Consider the following 17182-nt stretch of genomic DNA (forward strand, 5'->3'; position numbering starts at 1 on the left):
TCCGCCGGAAGTTGAAGAGCTTTGAAAAGTCGATCCGGCCGGCGGAGCCTTCGAAGTTCATTTCGCCGGGGGTTGATGGATGCCCCGGCGAAACGAAACAGCAACACCGCCGCCAGTGGGCTTAATGATAATAATTAATGCCCGAACTTTCCGACGTCGAAATCGCGCGCCGGAATCTCGAGACGTTCCAAATTAATCTCGTCTACTTTCGGTCCCTCCCCGACGAGGAATCCTCCCTCTGGCGACGTCCCCGCCGTCGGTCGGGCAACTTCGCCGCGTCGCGGGACCGAGGACGACCGACGGACGCCGGAAAAAATTCGCTTTTTCTTGACGGTTTTCCCCTTCTTTCGAACGATTATCCGAACATTTCGAGCGCCAACGGCCCTCAAAGTGGATTAACGCAATTTCCGCGGCGTTTCGAGGTTGGTTCGAGCTAATCTGATTACTTAACGTCAGAACTCGACAAGAGCGATTCGCGGAACGGCTTACGTTCTCCGCGGGATTAAAACGAGTTAATTTAAAGTTTCCTCGCAGAAGGCGGGGGCCGAGGGGGAGGGCGGCCAGTGTATTCCCGCGGCCATCCGTGCCGCGAGTATTTTTCAGCGGACGCGTCTAAGCGCACGCCCCCGTAGACGAAGAAGCCGATTTCACCCGGCCACTCCTAATCCGCCGGGTTCGTTGTCGCCGTGAACGCGCTATTAAACGCGAACGCGTTCGTCGATCTCGGGGAGCCCGGTCGCTTTCGCGTCTCTTTTTTCACGTTTTGTCGCACGTGTACACGCCGTTCTATTTCGATTACGTCGGGTTTTCGGAGCCGCCCGAACAAAGTCGTTCGCCGACCGATTTCCCCCCCGGCGCGGCGGAACGGCCGCGTCTCGCGAGCGCATTAAAACGAATCCGACCGACCATAAATACCAGCCACGGCGACATTCGTTTCGGAGGATACGACGCGACGGACGTCGTGAATTTCGGTGCTCGGCGATACGACGGCTCGTCGGGGGACGTTATGAAATTTCCTGACGCGACGCGGCCTCGCGAAAGCTCCTCTCCCGCGTCTCGCCGGCGACTCGAGCGTCAGCCAGCCACGTTCTTTCTCCAGGCGGTCGTTACACACCGCAGGAATATATACTTCCCGACGACGAGCGGCTGAACGTCCAGATTCTCGTAATGAAATTACCGGAGACGACGAGGGGCACGCACGAGCTCTCTCGCGGGCCTCCCGTCATCGCCGACACCTTCGGAGGTTCGGCCTGTTCTCCATGATTTCGAGAGGGAACCACGGCCGCCGTTAGAACGGAGTCATTACCTAATGGTCCGCGGAGATTCGAACGCGTTCGGCTCGAGCGCAACCCGGGACGGGAATTAATGCGGGCGTACGCGCGGGGGAACGCGACTCGTTAATTCCCGCATCGGTTGGAATTTAATTAACAGAATCTTCCCGCGGGAAAGTTCCTCTATTTTTCTACCCGCGCCGCGTAGCATCAAATTTTTCCCGGTACATGATCCTCTTATCGCCGCGCGGCAGTGATTTATAACGGTGCTTAATTAATGGAATAATCACAGGCGCGTAATATCACGCGCGTTCGCCGCCGCCGCACGGTGAACTAGACATCGTGGAAACCCCCGGTGAATTCGTATTTCTGTTATTTTTATATCGATACCTGGGAAATACAAATTCAAGCACGTATCGAGGATTATATTCGTAAACTATAATATCCACGGTTTCAAGCGTATGATGTCCATTAAAACGTATTCTCAGTCTTTATCCCGAACATAGTAGAGCGAAGTGCAGTCTCGAAGAAATTAGAATTATCCCGGAACTTTTCCTCGTATTCGAGGCACTCTCAATTCATTTTTGATGACTTCCCGCAAACTGTAAGCGTATCACCAGTCGCTATGTATATTTAAGAGTATGATAAAAATGTCATGAATTTTCAAGAAGCCCGAGAATTTGAATCCAGCCCGGGTTTTTACGATTCCAGGCCACCGCGCGACGCCCGCCGGTTTCCCGTGTTTCTCATTATTCACTCGCGCCCGGTCGGCTCGCGAGATACCGCCGCTGGACGCCCGGCACGGGACGCGCGCGTCTGATTAGGCAAAATTTCATTCGGCCGGTCCACGCGTCACGATAAAGCCTCGTTCGCGGTTTTCTAAGCCGGGAACTGCCGCCGCGAGAGCCGCCGCCGCCGCCGCGGCTGCAACGCCGCTATTTATTACCCGGCGAGCGCGTTTCGCGGCTGCCACCGAAAACGAACGACGCGTCGCGATTTTTCCGGTCCGGCCCGACGGTTCCACGGCTGCCGGCCGCACAATTTCATTAGAGGCGACGTTTCCGCCTTTTCGTTCCCGGCCGCATCAGTTCTAATTCTCGGATCGCGCGACGGTTCGGCCCCGAAACCCGTTGTCGCGCGTACTATTTCGGGCAACGGGACCGTGTCGACGCTCGCGGCAAAGATTTACCGCGCGAAATCGCGTCCCCGCGCTTCCAATTAACTCTCGAGTAATTCCTGACCGGGTTTGACCGCTTTACGAGGTCGCCCTCTTCCTGGTGGCCGGCGGAACAATGGACCCGACCGGATCACTCACCGATTCCAGAATATCTTCGTACGCAAAAATTAACGCGCCGACGTGCTCATTCGTTAGGGACTCATCGGGAGAGTTATCGATTCCACGGTTCAGATACAAAGGGACTCGTAGACGCGAGAGAGGCGCGGGAATTAACCCTTAACGGTCGTAAGTCACCTCGCGACAGTACTTTGTCGCTGCGGTCGTATGTCACGCGGGAGATGAGAAAGCGAATCCTCTCGAAACTCGCTGTAAAATGTGGGATTAATATCGCAATTTTCGCATATTCACCGAAATCAACTGCAAACGCAGTGAGAATCGTGTATAAAAAGCTGACGTTTTCTTGCGCGTTTTCTGCCCTATACGCGAATCAGGAAAGCAGGGTGGCTTGGCGAAGGTGATGGAACGGAAACGAAGACTCGCGAGCTACCGACGTCGCCAAAAGTCGGGCCGGATCATCGGCCGAGCTGAGAAACGAAACGGAAAGGAGGAAGCCTGCGTTTATTAAACCGAGCGCGAGCGTGTTCTTCTCCCTCCTCGGCTTCATCCACCTACGTGCCACTCTTCTTCTCGTTTCCCGAACCTCCTGCCACACTCCCCCTTTTCACCATCGCGCGCGCTCGCGCTTAGCGTAAAATAGTGGCTCGATACCCTCTTCGTCGCTCGGCTCCGCTGCCACCTCCGAGGTTTCCCTCTTTCTCGGCCGGCTACGCTCGCGCACAGGCGAGTCGGCCTCATTCCCTGGAACTTGTTCCATCTTCGACGCCCGGAATCCCTTGGACGAGACGACCGTCCTCTGTGAACTTTGCTTTCGCAAAAATTCCCGAAGACGGACTGGGTATTTGCTCGATGGGAGTTCGCCGATGTCTTTCGACTTTCCATCGGGAGGAGATGAAAACTCGTAACAATACGTTTCTGCCTCGGCGTCAGCCTTCCGGCGACGCCGCGTCCCCTGTACCGTGACGTTGTATAATATAGTCTCGACTGGGCTCCCTTTTAGAAGCTAGTCTCTTCGCGAAAGGGAAAAAGGAACGGTGGACTTCGAGCAGAGCGAAACATGTAACGGACGTAACGGAGGGAAATAATAAGCACCGCTTAGAGAATAAAAAGTGGATTACAGTTATCGCTGTTCAGGCGTAGCGAAACGTAAGTGTCCGTAATCGATGGGTTCAAATAGTCACGACACCGCGAGGATTAACCGTTCGAGTGTCAAAGGTCTTCCCAAAAATCCGGAGAATACCAAGCAGTGCGCTCCTTTCGTTTCAGCTGGGAAACCGAATGCGCTTGCCTCTTTTCGCATAAAAATACTCTGAACAGCGCGATCGTTCTATTATTCCATTTCTAAGCGGACAATAACAAGAACAGACAATTCAAAGGGAGACGAATAAATAAACACTCGACCGCACGAACGTGAGCAAAACGGAATCGATCGTCACGGCGAACGACGAACGGTTGCTACGTCGTATCGGAGCGTCGTCCGCTCCGTCCGGAGGATAACACGCGACAGATCATCGTCCAGAAGGACGCGATCGAGGTTCGCGGCGGGGGCAGAACAATTAATCAAGGGAATACGATCGTGTGTGCCCGAGGGGTGGGAAGAGACGGAGAGACGGAGAGGGTAGCGCGATAGGACGCAGACGAACCGGTGGCGTGACTGATTCATTATGAGACTGTAATTAAGTCCCCGATATTAGCATACCGACTGCGAAGATCGTTCCCGGCAGTCAGCGCCTGCTGGAACGGCTCTCGAGTCGAAGGTGCTTCCTATGCTAACGAGAGACCCGGATAACCCCGCGCGATGTGTGGCGCGTTGAAAAACCGCGCGTTTAGCCCCGTTTACGGGACACGACCGGTGTCACGGCCGCCCGCGGGCCGCGCTGGCCGCTCCTAATGGTCGTCTACCAGACGCGTATCTCTTAATTAGCCGGCGAAATCCACTCTCCCGCGACGGAACGAGACGGGACGGGATGCTCGCTCGGCGCCGCGGGGATCCCCTTTCCCCCTTATCAATTTAACCCTAGGCCACGAACTTTCTCGGTCAACTGCAATTTTTCTTCCGAGCGACTCGCCGGCTGCGCGCTCCGAGAATCCGCCCGCTTCGGCTTCCCCGCCACGCTCTCGAGCGTTCTCGCTGTTTTCCCTGGACGATACCCCCTGGCCGCTAACGAGTTTATCTGAGCGATGACCCCTCGTTGTCCCTTCCGTTCCCTACATCCTCCCTCGGTTTTCTTCTCGCGACGCTGCCGGAGCTGGCCCCTCGTCCGACCGCGGTAACGAGATTTCTACCACCGCTTCATTTCATTCCCGACGCAGACTTTTCGGCTTGCCGAGAACGACCCTCCGGAATTCTCGACTGTTGGTCTTCGATGCACCCGCGGCGATCGGTCGTGTATCGTCGGTCGGAGGAAAAAAAATCAATGCCGCGGATCGGAGGCGGTTCGCGTGCGGGCGGAGAGCCCCCGGGAGAGGGAATAAATTACGGGGCGGCGGTCGGGAAGCGGATAAAGCTTCTTCCCCGCGCCGATTAATAGTTCTGTCAATAAGATTAATCGAGCGTTGATTTTCCGTGTGGTTTTCAGCACGCTGAGGTGGAGGATGGAGGAGCTGGAGACGTTGGAGAGCACGGAGTGCCCTGAGTGCCCCGGCCCACCCCCTGAGTTCCGGTTGCCGCCACCGCCCCGGCCGCCCTTCCTCACCGACGGCACCTTCTGCTCGGAGGAACCCCTCACCGAGATCGAAGATTGCGTCGCCATTCCGGTAAGTTCAATCATCCCCCTCTGTTATTTCGAGGATTCTTCGGAACCAGATGCCGCCTGCCAGCGGTAAAAGGAGTCTCGCTTCCGCGGCGACTTTCCGCCGTCGCCGCGGTTAATCATCCATCGTTCGTTAACGGATCCGGCGTTCGATTCGGTCGTCGTTCGATTCCCGATCGAACTTTCGCCGCTCGACCGCCCCTGAGGTTCGGTTCGATCTCTCGGCGCCGGATTACATCGACTTGCAACTTGCCCGGCTTTTCCGTCGGAGCTAGTAATCCTACGTCGTTCATGCAATATTCTCTAATAGGTGATTCTACCGTTAACGAAGCTGCGGAATACACTTTGATGGAAGCTTACCTCGGCGCGGGTCGCATGTTTAGTTAATGACACGAAGCCTGTGCGCGACGGGGGCGGCCGAGTAGACTCGGTCGAACTAAAAAGTTAATTTCGTGAAACCGGAACGCCACGGGATACCGGTAATTTCGGGGTAGAATGAAATTCGCGCGTCCGTTCGTGGAACAGGTGGCACAGAAGAACGGCTCGAGGAAAGAACGTGACGGGATTCCATGGTTCCCCGATTCATATCGGAAGGACGGGATTTTACAGCGGGATAAATTCCAGTTGCTCCCTTATCTGCGCGCGCCGCGGCGAATTGAATCGGGAGCTCGGCCGAACAAAAACCACCCCCGCGTCTCCGTTAATCTTCGCGTTGCTTCTTCTGTGGCCGGGATTGGCCGCCTAACAAAGCATTATTCGGAATCCCGGCTCGATCTTCGAGACGTTCCCTCGGACAACGAACGAGGCCGGAGGGGGACTATTAACTGCACACCGAGGCCGCGTTCAGACGCGAAACGCGCGGCGGATTCTATAACCATTTCCCTCTGTTCGATGTGATCTACGGCCGGCCGGGATTATAGGTCGAAGACGAACGGAAAGAATTTCAATTAAAGTTGCCCGCGCGATCGGTGTGCCCGCGCGAGCGCGAGCGCGAGCGCGTGTAAGGGTGCCGTCGAAGCCTCGCGTGCCGAAACTTCCGAATAAGTTGCGGCGCGCGACAAAACCTTTGAAATTCCCCGAGGATTTCGTGACACGGAAAGGCTTCGTTTCTCTCCTGTCGGGCGACGTCTCGTTACGCTCCGATAAATCTCGGCCAACGATTAATCCACGCCGGTCTTCCGTTGTTCCGTCCGTTGTCGCGCTTCGTACGAACGGCAAGAGGATTGCTCGCGCAACCGAGGCAGCTGGATAACAGAATTTAATCCGCTCGGCGACTCGATCGCCGCACGGGTGGATCGTTTCGAGCAGCGCCCGACGGATTCTTTCCAGTAATTAACCGATTGTCTCGCGTCTAGGCGCGTCCACCTTGTCCCGTCGCGGAGTTTTTAACGAGGTATCCCGTCGTTAAAATATCCTCAACTTTTACGGTGCCCCGTAATCCACTGCGACGGCGCTTGTGCGCCCCTCTCCCTTTGAACGCTCGAAAATTCCATTTATGCGAGGGATTGCCTAGGAAGGATTATTAGGGTGCGCGACGCTACCGCTCGTTACGCTTTATCGTCGAGCAAATCGACGGTACGGCTCGGTGCGGCGCAAAAAGGGTATAAAACATTGCGAACGAGAAGGGAAGAGGGATCATCGGGACGGATGTTAAAAAACGGGACCGGCCGCGAAGAATAATCGCGGCGCTAGCTCGCTCGGGGTGAATCGCTCCGCGTCGGGTGGAGCTGCGAGGAAGAAAGGGGCGAGCGTGTAGCCCTGGACACACGCGGAACAGCTCTGTTTCTGTTATTGTCTTTAAGCTGTCGGTTGAAAAACCGTATTTACCAGTGACAGGCGCCATCGGTCTGCTGACGCCTCCTCTCTTTTTCATCGTCCTCTCCGTCCGGCCGGTTTTTCCTCGCGCCCCCGGCGCGGCGACCCGGCCCGGGTAAAAACGGCCCGGGCCTATTAATAGAGAACACGTGTCTCTCTCGCCGGCGTCCCGTGAACCCTGGGACCCATTATCGCCCGACGATTTTACATCATTACGCGTAATTGGAGAATCTCCCGGCGCTACCCGCGCCGAGATTTATCTTCCGTTTCGTTTCGATTAAACGACCGGCATGTTCGTGGGAATGCCCGCGACCGGGGGCGGATATCTCTAAAAATGGCGAGGACCGCGCGAAAATAACGACACGCCGGGACACCGGCCGCGGCGGGAATAATTTATATCGAATTATGTGACGACGTCGTGCAAAGAGACGGCGAGTGGGGCGGAGAAGGGGAGAGCCCGGGGGGAAGATGATTTCGCAGAAAATCCCTTTAATCGCACGCGCGCGGTTTCCTCGCGACGTGCCGGTTATTTGCGGCCCCGTTTATAATTTCTAATTTAGAGCCGGGCCGCGTTATATTAAATCACTTTAATATCGAGCAGTGTCTCGCAGCGAGCGAGAGTTTACTCTAAAATGATTATTTAGCGCGGGAGGCGCTCAGACCGAGGCGGCCAGCCGGTTACACCGCCACGAGACACGGCCGCGACGCCCGGCACCGTTGCACGTCGCGCGAACGATGCACATGCAAATCCCGCGGCTGTCGAAAGGAAAGCCCCGCTGGTTTTTCCCGGGTCTGGCTTTACGGAGCGTTAAACGCATCGGGCGTGCTTAATTGAATTCTCCCCCGATCTCCTCCGCCTCCGATCCGCCCTCGCGCTGTGCCAGTAACCACCGAAATTGCGGTAAACATTTTGTTCGTCCTCCGGTATTCCTTGACCGAGATCCTGTACAAACGTACCGCGCTCCGCGATCACCCCTTCGAATCCCCGCGCTGCCCCCTCGGTGCGATGATCGAAACTTCACAAATGTTTGTCAACGCGCAGCCGCCTCTCCCTTTGATTTCGACGAACCGTCGCGTGGTAGCTGATGTTGTCGTTTCGCAAATATAATTCTATATATGATCGTTATAAATTACGTAATACGAAAAGAAACATTAGATATTGCCAATTACATGTACTTGTATAACAAAATTGTATATTTATACACGGAGAATAGCATATCGACGATCAATTATATTCTATGCGATAGGTTAAGGAATCTTATATTTCGATTGCAATTTCCGTCGCAATAGAAACAAAGGGATTCCGAAAATTGACTTTTGACCGGCTACAACGGCAGAATCGACCACTGTGCGTCGGCCAGCTCGACGAGCTTTACCGCGCATCGTCCTGCCAGTTTACGCCGGGTTCTTTCCATGAGACGTAAAGGGGTTGCCTCGGCGGTGGGAATTGAAGCGGTCGGGCAAGTTTCTCCGGAAAAGAACCGGGGGAGAAGCCGGCGCGCGGAGTCGCCGGGCAAAGAATCCTTCCAGCCCCGACACGGAAAAAGCTCCGGCGGCGCGAAGGGGGCGGGGGGCGCGGACAAGGGGACGGAAAAATTAAACAGAGGAAGGGGAAGGCGAGCCGGATGATAGTAATTAAAAAGCAGCAGGAGGACACAGTTCGCGTAAGTTGTTTCGAGTTTATTAGAGGACGATACAGTCGCGGGATATTTATTAAGCCACCCTCGTGCCAGCCCTTGCTCCCTTGTACACCGAGCCTTCGCTCGATGCCGGGTTGTCGGGATCATTTTCGGAGGTTTCTCGGGTTAATTTCTTCGACGATATTTATCGCCGGGAATCCAGTCCCGCCGCCGGGAGGGTAAAGTCTTGCACGCGAGAAACAACCACCCCCAGCCGCTCCTGCTGCCGCCGCCGCCGCGAAACTTTAGATTAAGTCTCCGGGTATAATGCGACGACCGCGGCCAATTGGACGAGTTTGGGTATGAATTATGAGCCGCGCGAGATTGCAGCCGCCGTCTGGCCGAACGGGGTAGGAAGGCTTGCCGGGATGGAACGGGCGAGAGCGATGGGACAGAGAGGGGCGGCGGGCGCGACGAGCGGCTATCGAACGAAAAGGAAACTGGAAGAAATTGGAGGTCGCGGTGAAATCGGATTCCTCCGGTGAGAGAACCCTCTTTGCTTTCGGTAACCTTCGTGAAGGTGGGAGTCGCTCGGCGAGGAAAGGGGTGAAACGGGTAGGGCGAGAACGGGAAGGAGTCCTCGCTGATAGCGTTTTTGCGTCGGGGCCGAGTCTCTTTATTACGCCTGGGAATCCGCTTTGTTTCTGCCGACGGGAAAATCTCGATTGGGGAGAGGCGGACGGTGCCGGGGAAAAGCGAGAAAAAGGACGGGGAAGAAAGATGAGCAGAGGGAAAAGAATGCTGTTCCCCTAGGCAGAAGTTTGCGCGGCTCGGAGCACGCCGGGCACGAAAGACTAAAAAGTGAACCGGCCTGGAAAATAGGAAGGAAAAAGGGGGTAGTTATTCCCGGAGTTTCGCGGCGGTCGGCCGGCTGGCCGGTTGGTCGGTCGGTCGGTCGCGTACACGCGCGGCCGGGCTCGGAGGTTGTATCGCCGCAGCCATGGTTAATTACGGCACGAGTGGGATTGGTTTCGTTTATCGGCGTTGGCCTCGATGGGACGTATCGTCATTTCGAGCGTACAGATAGCGAATCGATGCCAGACGTCGACGTCCTCCTCCTGGATATCGACAGAGGACCCTCGTCCGGATTATCTCGGGCCGATTGTGTCCCTTCTCTTTCGTCGATAGCCCGGATTTCCTGCCAGTCCGTCCGGGGACTCGCGTCCAGAGGCCGGTTTGCCTATCGCAATAACCGGTGCCTAGCCGCCGCCGCCGCTTCTACGGCCAGCCAATTCCACCGCGTGCGTGCACCGAATACGTTGGCGAGACTCGAGTAGAATTTACCGCCGCTGCAACTGTTAACAGCGCAGCTTCCCTCGCGCGCGCGTTCATTTTTCACGGGTCGCGGGGCGCCGTGAAAGCGGCCACGGAAAAATCGGAGAATTATTCGGAAATGAGACCGCGGAGCCAGGACACGCACACGCGAGCAGAAATCGCGGGATCCTTTGATCCGAAGCCCTTCCATCTGCCCTCTCGTTCGAAGACCGTCGAGCACCGAAGTAAAACGGCCCGGCCAGGCGGTTGCGCGCTTTGTTTCCGCGTACGAAGCACCGATTTATACCGCTCGTTTCGCGCTGCGCGTAATATTCTTCCGGCTGGCGCACGCCGCGTACCCCCGGCGACCGCGGATTCTTTCGCCTCCTCCGTTCCGGCTTTTTAAATCCGTCGTTCGCGTCGCGACGCGGCTCCTGCCGCTCCTCTGTCGCGGCGCGTCCCGCTTTGTCCGCGGGTACCGCAATTAACCCACGCGAACCCCATTAAGAACGAAAGATAACGCATTGTTCGACACGCGACGGTGACTCGAACGTCACAGCGGCCGGCTAATTATTCCGGCTTCGCTCCGCGGCTGGAACTTTAATATCGGGAGTCACAGGCACAAAGTAACTCTCGGCGAATATTTATTTTGCCAACGTTTGATCGCGTATTCCACGCTCGCGCTCCGAGCGCGGCTCTCGCGAGCGGCGAGTCGCGGTTGTAATGAAGCCGGGCGGCAGCGGACCGTGAAAAGTGATGTGTTGCGAGCGACAGGTGTTTGCAAACCATCGCGGATCGCGGTCCGCGTGCGGATCGATCAGCGGTGGTCGCTGAATAAAGGTAACCGGTCGCAACGAAACGTACAGCTCGGTACGTTTCCCTCGCGGTAAGGAACTCGGACTGACTGCGAGTTCCGTGGGTAAGGGAGCTCCTCGTCGTCCGTTCAACGACAAGGAAAACGTTTACCTCGAAGCCGCGGAAAGCACCGTGTAAAATATAATTCACCTTCCCCGGGGAAGCTTAAAATTTCTCGTCGCTCTCGCGAGCCCCGTAAGGGCGCACTTCCGACACGGTTTATAGATCCCAGGCCCTTTTACCGTTCGTTCGGCCATCTTTCGCCGAGACCTTTGAACACGACACCGCATGAATATAAAATTCTACGACGTCTTAATCTACGCGTGCGGTTCGACCCGCGGTAAGTCGCCGCCTGATCCGGTATATATCGCGGGCTCGTGCGACGGAGGATCTTATTCTTTCGCGGCGGTCGGAAAGGGAAATCCTTAGCCGAGAAATCTACGACGGAAACCCCGCGTCGTTAGGGCCATTATTATGCTCGCGTACGCCCGCGTGTTCGCTCCCCGGGGTTGTTCGGGAGTTTTACTTGAACGTAAAGTCGACCAATAACCGTTCCGCGGCGCGTAATAAGGTCGTCCCCGCGCGACCTTCGAAGGACGCGATAAATCGAGCGAGCATCGACACGAGACTCCCTTTCCCGTGGAACGGGCGATCGTCGGCCGGTGCCGACGATAAATCTGGCCAGCTGGTCGTTTCCAGCCGAAGGAGGCGAGGCTCGAGCGATGGAGGACCCTCGAGTACCTTGGTTCTTGAGAAATATTTAGTCTAGGTGGCCGGCGCGTCGGGGCTCCGTGAGAATCCGAGGGAGATTATTCACCGAGCAATTATAATTAGACCCGGCGACTTCGTCGCCAGACGCGGCGTAGTATGGTCTTTGGGAGCGCGTCAGACGTCGCTGGTTGCAGGCGTGTTTACGCAACGCGCTTCCGTGGAAACCGGCACGTGGAGACTTTCTCGAGCGTGCAGTCGTTGCGCGGCGCGTCCTCGTTTACGTGGGAGTGTCCTGGCAACAGGAATCGAAACATCCGTTTCCTGCGATCGCCGTGATCGGAACTCCCTTGGTAGCTGGGACTCGGTGAACTCGGCTGCTGTTTATCTAAGCGCTATGTCCTCCTTGCAAGGTATATAGAGGATATCGTAGTTCGGCCGGCTCGAGGCGAAATTCGCGTCGAAATTTCGTGGACGAGCTCGTTCCGCGACTCCATAATGTAGTGGAAAATAACCGGCTGGCCGGAACGCTGGCAGCCGGGGCGACAGAATTTGCGGTCGACGACGGAATTCCGTCGAGAACGCCGGAGGATGGAGGCGTGCAACCCTCGGAGGATCGCCGGTCGTCCAAATGTTGACGGGGTTTACGGTTTCTCTCGTTCCGCGCGACGAGTTACGTGGCCGGCGGAGGTGCGGCGGCAGTGTTTACGCGTATCCGGAATAATCAAGGGCTGGTCGGGGATCGTAACGAGGGTGTAGCGAAACCGCAACCGGCGTTGCTAAGCCGAGCGCTGCTCGGTGCGAGGAAGGCAGCATTCGCGCGGGCCAAACGATCGTCCTCCGTCCCCGCGGCATCCTCGCTCCCGGGAGCGTCGTTAGCCGCGCAGGAGAGGAGCGGTTTATGCGGCAAAAATTTGCGGCTTTCGCCCTCCGAGCCTGACCCGGTCCGTCGCGGCGGCCTCGGCGAGCGTCTGTGTCTCCTCGATCTAATTACGATTATTCGCAATTCGATCGGGCTCGAAAAGCCTGCCGAGCGTAATTTCGCGAAGACGAGACCCGCGCTTCCGACGGGATAATTAGTTTCCCGAACGATTTTTCGGCAACCTTTTCCCACGGAGCGAGCGTCGGCTGGAAGAAGATGGCCGCGGCGGCAGCGAGAGCGACGAAGGGAAAGGGGTGGAGAGAGTTCGAGGTAATCGGTTGCTTTCGGTGGTCGTCTCGCAGAAGCCAATTAACCCCGGTGTAATTAATAACCCACACTCTAATAACTCGGGCGCGCGCGCGAGCGCAAAAACGCAGATTGCGTCCGTAGCAGGAAACGATGGGCGGCGGAAGAACAGAGCGAGAGCCCGGCAAGAAGCCGAATAATAATGAGCGAGGGGGAAAGGGAGGAGGAGCCGCGGCGGCGGAGAGGCGGGTGGCGGACGAGAAGAATGGCTCGGAGGGAAGACAATGAAGTCGGTCGGAGATTTCTGCGGAACGATCTGACGCGTGTCGCTTAATCGCGCGGCGCCCGATAAAAAGTGGGAGTCCCCGCGAAAGGGAAAGGGATCGTTCGGGGCGAAATCGAGAGCAAACCGCGGCGAACCGAGCGGAACGCATTCCTGTCGGCTGAAAAACCGCCCGGGAACACGGGGACGAGCGCGAGAATCCATTGAATCTCGCCGGGAATCAGAGCGGTAATCGTGTCGCGCGGAAGCCGGATCTTTTTCTGCGCCCACACCCCCCCAGAACGCTCGGGGAAATAATGGCATTCGTGGAACGCAGCCACCTCGCGCTCGCGAGGATCCTCCGCGGCTGCGGAACGATTACCCTTTTCCTTGGAAAGCGGGATTCTTTGATTACGCTTAACACCCTCGACTTTACCTACGCGCGCTCCTTACCGCGGCGGTATATCGAGCGCATCGTTAACGACGCCGGCCCTGGGTACCGTCTAATGGTATCATTAACTCTTAATGAACACTTGCGCGAACTTTAATGACTAACGAGCCGGCTCTATATCCCCGTTAATTCCTGGAAATCCCAGATGACTCGAGCGGCGACGCGGCGTGAACCAAGACCCCGGCGAGCTCGAAGAAGAGAGTGGTTTTCTCCTTCTGCTCCTCGATCTCCACCCTCCCGGGCAAAGAAATCCAAGTGACGCACCCTCGCGGAGAGTCGGCCCCGTCGGGATTCGATATCGGAACGGTTCCGTGGTGATTGGCCGACGCGGGAGGGCGTACCGCGCGAAACAATGTCGGCCGACAAGCGTGCTGAAGCGTCGTGCGGGGCTCGTCTTAATTTTCTAGCCGGTAGCTGCGACCCGCAGGCATCGGCCGGCTGTCGCGTTCCCTTCGCCCTCGCCCCAAAGCCGGCATCTAATTCGCCGGGGTTGCGGTGAACGGAGCAGGAGGGGCGGCGAGAACAAGCGGCCAGGAACGGCGACGAAAAGTGGATACAGCGGCGGAGTGCTTCGCCCCGAATCCTCGGAAGTTCCGTTCACGGTCGAGCGGCGAGGAACAAGTTCCTCTCCCGTGACACGCCGGGGAAGACTAACGAGGGTTGGTCGCGGCTTCGACGAACGTTATTTGTCCCGCGCAACTTCCCTGTAAATCAACGGAAGACCCGGCCAATTTCCGCCTTCCGCGGAAATAAAAGAAACCCGGTCTCATTGGGCTGCGATTAATCGAGCGCCCGGCGAACGGTCCCATTCCGCGCGGCGGAGCGCGATAAAACCGTGCTCGCGCGCTCCGTCTCTACGGTCTCCGGTTTTTCGCCCCGCACCGGCGGAACGCCATTTCGGCCGGGCTCCATTCCGCGGGGCCGCGCACGTGCGACTTCGCACGAATCGCGGCGCGGCCCTCTTTAACGTCGCTACGACAGCCGGCGCACGGCGAGCTGGATCGGGAATTTAGTGACATTCCGCCGGAAACTGAAGTTCCGTATATCGAGACCTAGTCCACCGTTTTTGCCCTTTAAACGTCCAATGGCCTCGAAAGTGAAGGAACAGAGGAGATTAAACTCGAATCACAGCTGTACAATAAGTACGATATAGATGGAGAATAAACGATTCGAAAATATGTCGGATAATATTGCCCGAACGATGAATGAAAAAGCTATTTGAAACGCATGAAGTATATATTGCAATGATCATCATTTCACAGGAGTAAGTTTCCCGTGAATTTTCGTGCAAACTTCAGCTCGATACCGTCTGTGGTTAAACAGTTCTAACAAAATGTCACCTATTTTCCCGACCCAGACCGCCACGGCCGCCGAGCATCGAACGAAGTGCTGGCGCACGGTTTAAGCTATAATACCTCTGATATTCATCGCGCTCCGTTTTCATTTCCTTCGCCGTTTCGTGCCACGACGGCGACGTTCACTTCCGTGTCAGCGGCACGGATTCATCACGGACTCGGTTCCACTTGCTCCTTCCCAGCCCTCGTCCCCTCGCCTTCCCCGGCACTTTTGCCCGCGAAAAACCGCAGCCGCGCGCGAGACCTCGTCGGTTGGCCAGGAATTAATGCCGCTTCGAACTCCGTAAACGAGGCTACTTCGAAACTCGGGCGGCGTTCCGGCAGGTTGAACGCGGGACCGCGTCATCCATTCTCGGCTCGACGCGTTTCCTCCAGGGAAAGCGAGAGTTCTGCTCGGCAAAAGGGTTGCCGGCTGCCGCCGAGCAAACCCGGGCCAGAGGAAGCGCACGGGGACGCCGCGATTAGCGGGGAAGCTTGCTTGTTCCGAGCTTTCCCGAGTGGAAGCCGCAAGAGGGATCGTGAATCCTGTTTCACAGGTATTTCGTCTTGGATCGTCTTTCCAGCCTAAATCGTCGTTTCCTCGAACTACCGGGAAAGTGGCGGTCGCCTGCGAACGGCTGACCGATTAGTTATTCTTTTGCTTTTTCGATCGACGAGTAATCCGGACGGTGTAAAGTTCCGTATGAATCGTCGGCTGGAAAAGCGCGTAACGCGATCCGCCGGTGGAAGAATTACTCTTTCATTCGGGGAAAATGGGGAAGGGTGGAACGCTGCCTCCGACTAACCCCTTCGACAATTTGCGCGAACCGACGGGAACCGTGACAAAGGTTACGCCAGAGCGGGCGACGCGGGGAGAGGGAAGCGCGCACCCCTTGCGATCGAGCCGCGGAGCTGCCGCGATGTCCGTCGAATCTAGATTAAAGGGAGAACGCACACGTCCGAAGAGAATCGCGCCCTACCCGGCCTAACGATCCCTTCGGCGGCCGCTCGAATGTCACACGGAAGGCCTCGTGTTCGACGACGCCCGGGCCCACCCCCAAATTCGTCGCCGCCTGTGAAAAAGGAAGATCCGACGGCGCTGCCGTTTCCCTTACTCGGATTACTTCATTACCGGGTGCCGCCCACCTACGACCCCGCCGGGGAGAAAAAAAATTCGTAATCCCGCCGACGCCGGCGAGAATTTCTGGCTCCTCGAGTTCGATTCTTTTCACGATCGACGAAACCCGGGGATGGTTTTCACGATCGACGGATCGCGGACGATTCTCCGTGATATTTTCGAACAATTCCTCGTCTCGCCGACCCGAATTCCGACCGCTCGAAGACATGCTAATTCTAGGTTTGCCTTGGCCACGCTCGAGATCGCGGATTCCCGCTCGCGTCAGCGATCGCGCGCGAGATTCTCGTTTGGATCAATAATAATCGCGCTCCGCGAGTCATGGAAGCAGATGAGCTGATATTGACCCAGGTAATATACCGTTCATTGGGTCAGTGAATCGTAATCGAAGGCGATTTAACGAGCACGGAGCTCGGCTTTTCGGCGGTCCAAGACAAACGAACTGGCCTGCGCGTGTCTTCCGTCCTCCCCTTGTCGTTCCATCTCACCCTCGCGATACATCGGTTCCGTGGTTGGCCGGGTGTATTTGCAGTGGCCGCACGAAAGGGTTCCGAACGGAAAGGGAGCTGGAAAATTACGTGTTGCGTGTAACGAACGTTAAAGCCGGTAACATTGTTCACGGGGGATTAAAGCTAAAACCGCGGGATCCCCTTTTCCAGGGGCAACGCCGCGCCTGGTTGCGGCTGGTGCTCGTTCCTTCTCTCCTCTCCCGTTGAACCGCGTCCGCGTTTCCTTCCCGAAACCGACCGCCTTGCCGGATCGATTTCCGAGAGGGTGATCTCATTCTCCTCCTCGTTCCTATCCTCTTCCCTTCCGTGCCGCCTCCACTTTCGCGGCAGATAAATCTCCACGGTGAACGGTGCCAGCCGAGATTGACGTTGAAACGATGAATCAGCGAGAACGAAATTTAAATAACGGCCATCTCCGCGGTCGAGTGACGAGACAAGCCGCTCGAGGATGAGAGCGACGCTCGTGTATGCGAGCCGAATCACGAGCGACCGTGCGGGATCGTGAGCCGTTGGAACTATCGCGCGAACGTCACGCTTCCGGATCGTTCCGCGTTACAGGATGTACGTCATCTTCGAGCGGAACGGTTTGGAGACGAAGGGATCCGAAGGATTCAAAGATGTCCCGGCACGTTCAACGGGCAGGATCATCGCACGGATGAAAGCCGCTCGGCCCTTTAATCCCCCGACCTTGGGT

General features: G+C 56.7%; 1 protein-coding gene across 6 annotated transcripts in view; it reads left to right on the forward strand.

Moving 5' to 3' along the window:
* pxb (putative Hedgehog signaling attenuator pxb) overlaps positions 1–17182 on the forward strand; it is a 245006-nt gene that overhangs the window by 186495 nt on the left and 41329 nt on the right. For all 6 annotated transcript variants that reach the window (XM_076369798.1, XM_076369797.1, XM_031969425.2 and 3 more), the window contains one exon: positions 5145–5322. In XM_076369798.1, the coding sequence (XP_076225913.1) occupies positions 5161–5322 (162 nt within the window). In that variant the 5' untranslated portion in view covers positions 5145–5160. The remainder of the gene's footprint in view (positions 1–5144; positions 5323–17182) is intronic.

The sequence above is a fragment of the Nomia melanderi genome, chromosome 8 (genome assembly GCF_051020985.1).
Source record: "Nomia melanderi isolate GNS246 chromosome 8, iyNomMela1, whole genome shotgun sequence".
Lineage (NCBI taxonomy): Eukaryota > Metazoa > Arthropoda > Insecta > Hymenoptera > Halictidae > Nomia > Nomia melanderi.